The sequence below is a fragment of the Scleropages formosus genome, chromosome 7, assembly GCF_900964775.1.
Source record: "Scleropages formosus chromosome 7, fSclFor1.1, whole genome shotgun sequence".
Lineage (NCBI taxonomy): Eukaryota > Metazoa > Chordata > Actinopteri > Osteoglossiformes > Osteoglossidae > Scleropages > Scleropages formosus.
The window spans coordinates 17,864,794-17,877,079 of record NC_041812.1 but is presented as its reverse complement, the minus strand read 5'-3'; the positions used below and the strand labels follow the sequence as shown (position 1 = coordinate 17,877,079).

Genomic DNA, 12,286 nt, shown 5'->3' with positions numbered 1-12,286 from the left:
CTTCCCCAGGCAATTTCCTCATGTCTTTCCAGCAGTTGCCTCAATCTTCCCACGTTTCATAGAGGAAATTTTAAAACCATCTCTACAAAAACAAAGAGTGTTAATTTTCATAGTAAATACTGTCTTTATTTCATGTTCAAACATACTGATCTTTATAAAGAAAAGGGGAGAAAGGGGGTCCAGACACACACAGGCGTGGAGGGGCACGCTCCTTATGTGGCGAACTTCTTCAGCCTTACTGGTGCCGGCAACTGGGAGGCAATGTCCGTGAGGGGGCGCTGTACCACAACCAGAGATTCGTCGTCCAGCAGGCCCAAAAAAAGGAGATGCTGGAAGCACATCAGGGACCATTAATAATATGTGAGGTACAAACAGGTTAAGTGTGTTTCAGGCCATCAGAATGCAATTAAACAGTACTTTTAAACAAGTATCTTCCTAAGAGACGTGGACTCCTACTTGGTACTTTGTGCACATCTTGAAGGCATGAGCATGGCTGAGTCTTTCTTGTTCTGACAGGCTTTTCAGGGTTATCTGATTGTAGAACTGACACTTGTTGTCAGGGAGTGGCTGCAGCAATAAGGGTTAAATAGTAAAAGAAGGGATTCAGTCTACAGTAAATCACAGCACCAATTCTGTGCCACAGTTCCACTACCACCTCCATAAACAAACCATACACAACAAGGAGGTTCTAATGCCAAACAAAGAGGGCTTGTGGAAAAGCAATAGAACAGCTGCAAAGGTCTCACCAAGCTTTGGTCAATGATGCAGAACATGTAGGTGTCATGCAGCATGAACTGGGCTGCATTACGAGGGTTGAAGGTCACATGGGTGACAGGCGTGTCCCTCTCCAACCACAACTTGTGGAGACCCTCCCTCTGTACTCGGCGGCTCCAGTCTGTGTACTGCTTCTCCACTATGCTGTACTCAAAGATCTACATGCAGGAACACCACACCGCATCACTACGCAGCCAACACAACCCTGTACTGGAGTGTCATGTACGTATTCGTAAACACGGTGTTTTAATGCATGACAACAGAAACACCAAGTTTTTATACATTTTTAAAATTTGTTAGAAACCAATTCTAGTTTATCTTTTACTGCTATATTTTCATTCATTTTCTTGTCCAAAAGCACGGTTTCAAAGAACTGGAGTCTATCCAGAAAGCACACTTTATAGCTTTAATAACTGCATGGATAATGAATATTACTCTAGTATACAGTGAACTGTCTTACTTGTTTGTATTATGTGTTTGTTCAGCACTGTGTCACTGTGTGAGAAGAGCGCTCTATAAAAATAAGTTGAATTGAAGCCAAAGTTAAGTGTTAAATTTGCCATAAGACAGTATAAATGTATATAAATATACATGATTTAGTTAATAGTGGTATGTTTATAATGCATTTCTAAAAGCTTGTATTTGAGGGATGGAACGGAGCAGTCAGCGGATCTGCCTTGCCCTAAAGGACGCAGGTTTGAATTCCCGTGTAATACCCTTGATCAAGGTATTACCCAGAATTACTCCAATAAGAATAACCCCATTACATGAATTAATAATTACATGTAGTAATCCATACATTACTTGGGGAAAGCTGGTAATGTAGAGACTAGAGCTACTGACTATGGACCCAGTAGTTGAAGGTTCAGTTCCCACCACCAGCTGTAGTAGCCCAATGCAAGGTACTTACCCTAAAGTTGTTCCAGTTAAAAAAAAAAAAAAAAAAAAAGCCACTTGTATAAATGGGTAAAATAATTGTAAGCACCTTACTATTGTAAATCACTTTAGAAAAAAGCATCAGCTAAATGAATAAATGTAATTTAATGTACTTTTCACTTTAGGAAAAAGTACCAGCTAATCAAAACCAATAATAGCAGTAGTAGTAGTACTGAATCAACTAATTCAGTTATTTATATTTACCTTAATCTTTGGTTCTGTCCACAGATGTGATCGTTAGGAAGCAGGAAGTTCTTTACACACCAGTTGGTTTTGTTATAGAAGTGTGACCGTGTTAATAAAGTGCCTGATGGACGCACAGGACCCACTGACCCACCCAGGTAAGGGAAGAAGCAGAAAATAACCCACCTGCCGGTCTGCATGAACCATCAGCAGGTTATTGGAGGTGGGATGGATTCCCATTGCAGTGGGGCAGGAGCCATATATTGGCACCGTGCAGTGAGGCTGAAAAGGAAAGGGTGAAGACAGGAGCAAAATGTGGTGAGAAATGCACTGTGCACCTGGGAAAAGCAGACACAGGCACACGGGGTGAGACTTAAAAACATTTGCAAAACTGCAACACCATGCTCGACACTACCTTCAGTTTGTGCAAGTTGTATATGTGGATCTCACAGCCCCTATTAGCTGCAGCCAGCCACTTCCCATCTTTACTGGCAGCCAGCAGGTGAACAGGCTCTGTGGACCCTGTTGAAAGACCATGGCAATATGACAGCTGCTCCACACAGGAAAGAACTTCTCTACACCAAAACACTCGGACAAAATAGAACACGTGACAGCTAAGCAGCAGTCAGTCGCCTTCTCAATCACAGCACCATAACACTGCTGTGCACATGAGACAAAACAATGTGAAATCTGGAGCAATAAAGCTGATCAAATGGCAAAATCATGATCTAGCCATCGGCCTCAGCCAGTTGGCTACAAACAGTGCGCGGTCCTATCCTGGACCCATAAGAAAAGAAAAATGGCTCAAAGTTAATGTAAATAAGCAAAGATGAATCAACCACAACCTTATTCAGCAATATGTACAACCAATGAGTAACCAACATCTTCAACAACATCAAGTGCTGTGGACTGAGGAGCACTTTGCCAAATACACGACAGAAAGCCTACAGTCTATAGCAGTTTCGTAGTATAGATTACACATAAACATTAAGACACATTTTACCAAATGGATTTAAATAACCAAAAACCTTTTTAAAAAAAAAAAAAAAAAAAAAAAATGAAAATCCATGTTTTGTGAGGTTCATTAAAAAGTTTACATAAAGAGTACAATTGCTTTTGATGAGATCAAACAGCTGATGTCTGAATCCAGTTGGAGAGCATTAGCTTCATGTCTGGTGTAATATTTAGTTATTTCCTCTTATAATATTTTTTAATTTAGGTTGACAGCCTGAAACTGATGCCAGAAAATTAACTTTTACTGTGACAAATCAGATTAAAAGTGGTTAGTGCATGCAAAAGAACACATTCATTGAGCGATTTTTATAAGAAACTAAAAAAAAAAAAAAAAAAAGGAGAAAGAAGAAATCTTTCAATGAAACAAAAGCAGAGTAATGTTACAAATAGCATGCACATAAAAAACCTCAATGCCTTTGAAGGACAGACCACAAAGGTGATTCAATGGTATGACTCTCATGCTGTGACATATTTCATTAGCAAGAGTTTGTCACTGAACAGTAGTCTTGTTTACGTTTACATTTATCAGTCCACACACCTTATTCACCATATCATCCATACATCAGTGGAACACACTCTCGCTGTCACTCACACACTATGGGAACCTGAATAGCATGTCTTTGGACTGTGGGAGGAAACCCACGGAGGGGAACATGCAAACTCCACACAGACTGAGCAGGGATTGAGCCTACATCCTCTCGCACCACCCAGGCACTGCGAGACAGCAGCACTACTTGCTGTGCCACCCAAAATTTAAATTGTTTAAATTTTAAAATCGTGCAAGTCCACAATGGACTCACATATCTGAGTCATTTGAATGTCACTTTATCAGACATGACAGCTGTTAGTTTGGGAATCACTTTACTGACACGGGTGAAACACATACTCTGAGAGCCGTTGTTCTAGAGCCTATTGAGGGACAAACTTCACTGACTACAAAAGCATGTGGAAAACCTGTTTTACTTTTCAAGAAAGAGTTCCCTGGACATGGCGCTCCAAGGACGATATACCAACCTGACTTGGGCTTGAACGTGTGCAGATGCTTGCACTCCGACTGGCTGAGAGAAATCACGTGAACCATGGAGTGGGTGGAGGCTGCGAACAGCTTGGACGAATCATCTGAGAAGGAGAGCTGGTGGGCAGAGCGCAGAACCTTTGGCAGCTTGGGTACCTGGGAGGGCAAAGGTACAGAGGAGTGAAGCGGGTGTCAGCTGAAAACAACTGACAAAGCTGATTAACTTTATGAGAATTTTTTTCATTGCAATTACTGTGGGAAACTGTGTGCATCAGCAGCTCCTCACCACTGACGCTTTAGGGCTCATGTACCCTGAACGTTTCAACTTATTGCACACCATTTGGCCCTTGCAGTAACCTGCCCAGACATCCCCTGGACTGAATCTATACAAATGCTAGCACTTTGAATTGCTGAGAGCGCAGATGGTCGGTACGATGTCCTTAGTCACAAAATACACCTCCGCTGAAATGTCAGCCATTGTTCAGGCATTCCTCTGTGACGTTGGAATCCCAACTACCTAATCTTTTAAGGTAAAGGGGCTACGAAAGAGTCCCACGTTACTAGGGGACAACTGGTACGTCTACTTTCTGAACATCATATCGCCCAAAGTTCTGAAAGAGGAGGTATCTTTAAACAGTTTTTTTGCACCATAGTTTGTTTTCCATCCGTTTATTCCTTATATTGCTACCCTTCTTATGCGCTCTTCACATTGTAAATGTGTCTCCTGATGTAGCGTACACCCACACTAATGAAGGTATTTGGCCAAAATTAATTTGTCTATTGTGCAAACTTTGCTGTTGACCAAGTTTGAGAGTGTTGCTCCTTTTTATCTTTTTTAAACTTGAAATTTCATACCCATTATGACAGTTTGTTTAGGAAATAGTACTTATGGGGAAAGGCAGAAAACCCAAGCATCTTCACCAGCGAATAGTATTCTAATATATCAATAAACAATAAATATATAGGTCTCAGCGGACTGGACACTTCCTGCCAACATTTGGCCTTGAATTTGTTCACTGACAGCAGTCACAAGGACTATGAGAATGATGTCACAATCAATGTATCTACACTAAGATGTCAGCTGACATTCAGGGATATTGTTCTGAAAGCTTTAAGTCAAAAACTAGAGATTAAGCTCTTCCAAGGAAATCAAAGAAATGTGGGACCACTGAGGAGGCTCAGTGAGTCAAAGTGAAGAAGGGCGGTGCGTGGGGCACGTGTTGAACTGCAGTGGCACAGACCCCCCACCTTGGAGATGCTAACGTGTTCGTCGCACTGCAGCCGGTAGACTCGAAGGCTGGAAACGGTGGAGTAGGCCAACCACCCCCCACAGGGAGAAATGGCGCTACAGCTGATGTGGTCTTCACCCTGAAACGGGATCCATTTTTCACCTTTTAAACAATGGTGGTTTGACAAATAGTACACAAAGGCCCAAATTCTGGGTCTTTTCACCTCTATACACATGTGGTCCTTGACTTATGAGGGGGTTCCATTCTAACAACCTTTGCTGCAAGTCAAATGAAGAAGGGGCTCAAAACACCTCTTTTGGACACACTTTTTCCGCTAAACTCTTAAGAGAATCATAAATGCATAAATGTTTAATTTTGTGATCAGAAATAGTTGCATAATGGATAAACCTATATGCAGCTACTACTCTGATATATACTGGTTCATATGGTGTGACAAATTAACGGTTCTTTAGTTACAAGTCTGCATCCAAATCTCTCCTCCTGTTGAAGTAATGCACTCATTGCATTTTCCTCTGAGATATACATCGCTTTGGAGAAAAGAGGCTGCTGAATGAGAAAACGTAAATCTTACAAATAACGTTACATTGTATTATATAAACCATAACAACATGTGAACAATTAATATGCATGAATGCTAACATTGTATAAGAGGGCGTTAAGACTAATGATGTACTGTATCTTCTCACACACACAATCATCTGAAACCGCTTGTCCCATATGCGGTTGCGGGGAGCCGGAGCCTAACCCGGCAACACAGGGCGTAATGCTGGAGAGGACACACCCAGGACGGGATGCCAGTCCATCGCAAGGCACCCCAAGCAGGACTCGAACCCTAGACCCACTGGAGAGCAGGTCCCGGTCAAACCCACTGCGCCACCGTGCCCCCTGCTGTATCTTCATGCTGCCCTATTATTTTCAATTTCATTTCTAAATGCACTTTTTCTAAGCTGCACCATCAAAATGTTCACTTTTTCCACTTGCAAGCTATTGTGTAAAAAAAAAAAAGAAAAAAGTAACTTGCTGGGAATCACAAATAGAGCAAAACAAGAGTTTTGTACATTTAAAAAAAAAAAAAAAAAAACAGCCACAGACCGATTCAGACACACTGTGTTAATAACAAATGTGGTGCCTTGCAGCAGCATGGTCAGCCAGTGTTACCGTACAGTAGATGGAGCACTCATCATTACATGCTGGACCCAAATGTCAGGACTCAAAAATAATATAATAAGATTGATTGAACAGCCAACATAAGTCAGTCGTCACACGTCACATTCCTCCCAGTAAATGTTCTAAACTGCCAGTTAAACGGTTTCTGTGTTTAGCGAGAGGTGCGCCCCGACATCGCAGACAGCACTTAAAACCTGCCTTTCTCTTCAGCTGCAGAAGTTTCTCTGGATTTTTCTTCACGAACAAAGTGTCGCCAGGCTTTCCTACAGAAACAGACAACCCAAGTGACTTATCACAGCCTGCCATGCTTTCCCAAGGAACAGCCATCCTGAAGGCAGAGTCACCTAGCAGAACCACGACAACACCAGAAACCCTTATCTGCCCTTTCTCTAGCAGATATTTTGATCACAAACCAAATATAGAGTAGATCAGTAACATATTAGCCGCAGACACACGTGTCCCCAGGCAGAACTCACCACGGCCTTCGCTCTCTCCCAGCCTCCACACTTCCAGCTGGGCAGGGAATTGGAACAGCAGCATTCCTGCCTTTTGGGCACATGATACCAAGCTCCGCTAGTGTGAGACACAGGGAAAGTTCGTTGTGTTAAGCTTTTTTTTTTTTTTTTTAAATAACTTGTTTTCCTAGGCTCTGTAAGACAAGAGGGCATGGCACACTAGGGGAAAAGCCAAAAATCAAGTAGTACCAGAGGCTCAGCAGCAAGTAATACTGGGAGACACATCTGACACCTGAAATGTCAGTGTTTCAACATAATATTTATTTCCCCGTGAGTTAGTGCTGCTTACAAAACTCAGACTCGGATGTATTCTGTACACAGTCTTTACAAAGAGAACTTTACATTTTTTGGGAGAAGACAGTTTTGCTATATCAGGCTTCACATTAACTTGCTCCTCTGTTTTATATTTTAGAGATGCTCAGTAAAACAGGCGCTTCTTTCAAGGACTTACATGGGGAAAGTGGATCTTGTGAAGCACATTGTCGTAGGACATGATGTCCACCTTGTCCAAGAGGGGCCGCACCACTAACTGTGTGTCCAAACCTATGGGTGGGATGGCAGAAAATCTGAATTCAGAGCTCACTTTTAACCATCTCCAGTTACTTAAAGTCATTTTGGTCATCTCCAATTCCATAATAACTGAATCAGCAAGTGAACAAGATGACAGCCTTATTTCATACAGGATTATTGAAATTGTTCAATGTGCCCCTGTCACCGGTCCTTTCAACAGAAGAGCAGTTGGAGATCCTGCAGCACAGACTGACCTCCTGACACTACGGCCGTGCCAATCTCAGCCAGCGCACGCACGTCGTGGGTGTGAGGCTTAAACGTCTTGGTTCTGACCCACGCTTTCTCATCACCACCGAGAATGTTGGCCAGGAACTGGAACTGCACCACAGTGCCTTCGGACGTGCCCACCACAAAGCTGCTCTCATCCTGTCGGAGAGAAGGACGCAGTCTTACAAAATAAGCAGATAGTGAATTTTAATTATGACATAATGGCAACTAAATATGTCAGACGATCAAAGTTGATTTTCTTTCTAGGCTGACATCATGACTCATGTCCCCAAACATAAAGAACTCACCTGTACAATAATTGTGACAGAGACAATTTAAATCAATAAACCAAACTGGTCAGCCACTTTCCTTGCACTACTAAAGTGCATTCAATAGAATAAGGCTCACTGTATAACACTGTGTGTGTATATTCCTGGGCACTTAACAAAAAAACCTTTTGATAATTGTGACTTTTAAGCCTTCATGCCTGTTAGCTTAATGGTTTACATCCAATATTTTAGAAAAAAAATCAACAGAATTGGTTCAAACACTGCAATTAAATACCAACAAACCAGTTGGAATTATCTCTAAAGCAATGGTCTTTCCATTGCAGGTTTCTGTAACATCCATCCTTAACACAATCAAAATTTCGCTGATGTTTAACATCTCTCAAATATGCATAAATTATATTTCCCAGTTTTGGCAAAGTGGATGTCAGAGGGAATCTAGCAAGAACAGTCACATTACAGCAAAACCATTATGCAACAGAATATTTACTAGATGTTTTTCAAGTAATATTTTAACAAAGAAAAATCTCACTTCAAAATGCACTGTCTTTTTGTCACTGTGTATATATGTAATGTTGTAAAATATGTAAGTGGCATCAAAGACAAAGCCTGCTTAAAAAAAAAATTTTCTGGAGTTGGAATGAACTCCCGCTGTCCCTCAGAAGCGCTGAATCCCTTTCAACAGTCAAGAAGAACTGAGAATATCTTTCAGACCCACTTCTCTCTTGATCTCCTATTTGCTCCATAAACTTACACTATAGTGTAAAAACAATATAAATTGTATGCTATTAATTGTATACCCAGCTACTTGTGTAATTCTGGTTGGTTTCGGAATAAAATTGACTGTACTTAAGAGATTTGGGTGACTGCATCTATGTCTCTGTGTCAGTTGGTGAAATGCACTTTTTTCTGAGCTGTGCATCACTTTAGAGAAGAGCATCTGCTAAATAAATAAATGCAGAGGAAATACCCACATTCCTCGGTGCACATTCATCCTTGGAGGTACGCCATCGACAAATCAGCACCTCTCACCTTTGAGACAGCCAGCGAGAGCACGTCCGATTTGGAGACCAGGTGAGTACTGCTGAGGATTCCCATGGCTGCATTCCACACCTGAACTTTCCCAGATGAATCGGTGCTGATAACAGTGAGATCTGACAGGAAGGCCACGCACCACACCACACACTCGTGGTTGCGCATGCCCGACACACCCCGGTCAACCAACATCCTGTGCGTCGCATGCCCTAAGAGCAAACGACAAGGTCTAAATTGGTTTCAGCAATTCCACACAGCTCCACGCTTAATTGTCACAAGACAGCATGGAAATTTTAGACCACATGGGATCTTTCACAGTGAGATGCTGTAATTTGTATATACATGTATTAAATGTGTTCAGATTTCAGTGTAAAGGTACCTTGAGGAGCCTTTTTCAAGGGTTTCTGAAAAGATTAGTTATATTCAAGATGGCAATGTTTCACACCTGCAAGCAAGTGCACAACTCACCTGACTGAACGTCAAAAATTCGGATCATGTCGAGCATCCCTGCCGCAATCCTCGTGCCCGACTCGTGCCATGACAGAGAGAGAACACGCCCTGCATGGACAGGAGAGGAAGGCACTGAGTACAGGTGCAAGATTTAACATCAAATGGGAGGTGGCAGCATCATCTGAAGGGGAAAGGCAAGACACAAGATTCTGTTCTTCCAGACAGAAAAAAATATCACAGTTCTGGCCAGTCTCTTTGAACCATTCACTTTGTAAAATTTTGTCCTTCTCACACCTCACCTTTCTGTCTGTCCAGATTTCTCTCGAATCGGATCTTCTCTGGGAGGATTTCAAATAATTTTATGGATCCATCTTCACATCCAACCTGAGGGACAAACACCAATGTCACAACACACACATTTACACCCAAAAAAAAAAAAGAACTGTAAACATGTGCATTACCAGAAAATATTACATCGTTGAAAGGTCAGGATAGGAAGGCAAGCTGCATGACTAACCGCTAAATGTGTCCCCTGGGCATTGCAAGCTACTGTCCATATGGGTCCCCCAAATGCATCCAAAGAGTACTTTGGACAGAGGTTCTCCAGATCGTACTCCGTTATTTCCCCATTGAGGCCAGCAGTAAAGAGTCGCTCTGCAACCCAGCAAACTGCTTCAACAGACCGCGAATCATTGCCTGGAATCACCTGCAGTAAAAGCAAGGTAAGTATGACCTGGTCAACCAGTATGATCAACATGTAGAGGTTGTACATGAGAAAAATACAGTATATGCTGAGATAAAGCAAGGAACCGCTTTTGTGATTTCTAGTCAGAATATTATCATCAACTTTTATTCATCTGACACCTCCACCCAAGTCCAAGTGCAATGAATGGGAAGTGGTTAGAGCTGCTGCCTTTGGACCCAAAGGTTAGAGGTTCAAGCCTCACCTCCAGCTGTAATACCCTTGAGTAAGGTGCTTAACCTAAATTGCTCCAGCAAAATTACCTGGCTGTATAAATGGGTAAATAATTCTAAGTATCTTAACATTGTAAGTCACTCTGGAGAAAAGCATCAGCTAAATTAATAAATGTAAAGTGAGTTACACTGTTAGACATTCACTTTACAATGACAACCATTTACAGGGCAAGGAATTTTTATAGTGTGAATCAGGGTAAACACACTGATCAAGGGCACTACAGCAGGAATGGGATTTGAAATGTGAACTTCAAGATTACAAGAAGAAAGCAGCCCTAACCAACAAGCCACCTGCTGGCCCTCGGCCCTTCGCAGCAGGGCCTTTCTGAACAACACACTGAACAAGCAGGTCCCCGTCAGCTTAAATCCCATCCTTTCCGCATGATCCATTACCTTTTCCTGGTAGAAGCTGTCCTTGAAGTTGAATATCTCCAGAGTGCCATCCAGCCTGCCTAGAGCCAGTCTCTCTGCCCGCTCATTGAACGACATGCATCGGATCCCAGAGGGCATGTAGCCGAAGAAGCGGACGCGGTGCACCTTGAACTCCCCCATCTGGCTTCAACAACTAAAAGTAGTAAAGCAAAGCAGAGAGAACACGTGACGTGGAACGAGACGTTACACCACAACAAGTCAACACACAACAGCCTGAGGCTGAAGAGGCTCAAGAAGTCAAAAGGAAACAGTGTCTTCGTCCCCGGCTTGCACTTTTCTTCACAATACTCAGACTGGTGGTGTGTGTGGAACTGTCCTTACAGTTACTATCAAAGAGCCTCAAGCTGAAGAGTTAGAGACTAGTGAACCAGGAAAAAAAACGAAGCTAAAAACAAACTTAACTAACTACTGGGCAACTGGACTTGCATGGCTCGGTTTTTTTTCTTTCAAGAAAAAACTCGTGCAAGTCCAGTCATTTGCCTTTGTTTTAGATACACCGTGACCTGGATGATTGGGAATCTTCAGACATTCAGAGTGAACGATACATACACAGAGACATGCACACGAATTGATACACTGACTGACTGACCACAGCACAGTAAGCTAACACGAACATGACAACAAAAAGTCTACAAATTAAACTATTCTTGTCAAATTGGAAGTTTCGACGGCGAAACGACAGACAGGCTTATCCTAACCTTCCGCCTTTAAAACAGACTGTCTATTCTTCTATTATTCCGACTTTAACGCTCCAAATTTGTCGCACACGCCTGCTGCCATGGAGCACCACGTTGAAGACTTTTCATCCGGATGTGAAACGGAGCGGCGCAAGCAGACCGGAAGTTGTTCAGCCGCGGGTACTGCTGGGATATGTATGCAAGACAGCGTGCGCAGGTCATGCGTGGTGACAAACGTTTGATTTGCACATTATGTTGAAAGTAAATCTGCTAGAGTCACATGCTATTACTTTCAGTCATTTAAAATTACTTTTGATGAAATTAAGAAAATAGTTAAAACTCTAAAAACATATATTTTATTATGGCTATATTTACATTTATTCATAGCAGCGACTTACAATGTTAATCTATTTTACAATTATTTACCCATACAGCTGGGTAACTCTTCTGGAGCAATTGAGGGAAAGTACCTTGCTGAAGAGTACTACAGCCGGAGGTGAGATTCAAACCTGTGACTTTTGGGTCCAAAGACAACAGCTCTAACCTAGTGGTTAGATCACATATTAAAGATTTCTAAGGAATCTACCCACATCTGTATTATTCTGCTTGTATCATTTGTATGTATAATATACAAATTGGCCAGATGCTGACAGATGTTGCTTCAAGTTACATGTATTTATTTAGCTGATGCTTTTCTCCAAATACAAACTCATTAAGAGTAACATTAACATTACATTTATTCACTTAGCAGACACTTTTCTCCAAAGTGACTTCCAATGAACTCTGTGTAGTGTTATCA

At 41.9% G+C, this 12,286-nt stretch overlaps 1 protein-coding gene across 1 annotated transcript; it reads right to left on the bottom strand.

The window, feature by feature from the left end:
- Positions 1-67: 67 nt before the first annotated feature.
- On the bottom strand, positions 68-11,696 carry utp4 (UTP4 small subunit processome component). The gene is made up of 17 exons (XM_018739264.1): positions 11,509-11,696; positions 10,772-10,943; positions 9,921-10,109; positions 9,703-9,787; positions 9,422-9,511; positions 8,951-9,162; positions 7,619-7,790; positions 7,306-7,397; positions 6,816-6,912; positions 6,538-6,602; positions 5,171-5,290; positions 3,922-4,078; positions 2,309-2,415; positions 2,080-2,175; positions 747-932; positions 457-567; positions 68-329 (listed from the first exon to the last, which is right to left on the bottom strand). The coding sequence occupies exons 2-17, from the start codon at positions 10,928-10,930 to the stop codon at positions 213-215; spliced, it is 2,055 nt and encodes a 684-aa protein (XP_018594780.1). The 5' UTR covers positions 10,931-10,943; positions 11,509-11,696; the 3' UTR covers positions 68-212.
- Between the last annotated feature and the right edge of the window lie 590 nt (positions 11,697-12,286).

What these genes read in the sequence shown, in the direction of transcription:
- utp4 (XM_018739264.1), bottom strand. Translation starts at nt 10,930, where the DNA reads ATGGGGGAGTTCAAGGTGCACCGCGTCCGCTTCTTCGGCTACATGCCC. An exon ending in TCTCGCTGGCTGTCTCAAAG is followed by an intron (nt 7,791 to 8,950) that starts GTGAGAGGTGCT and finishes TCTCTCCGACAG; the next exon opens with GATGAGAGCAGCTTTGTGGT. An exon ending in GGGAGAGAGCGAAGGCCGTG is followed by an intron (nt 6,603 to 6,815) that starts GTGAGTTCTGCC and finishes CTGTTTCTGTAG; the next exon opens with GAAAGCCTGGCGACACTTTG.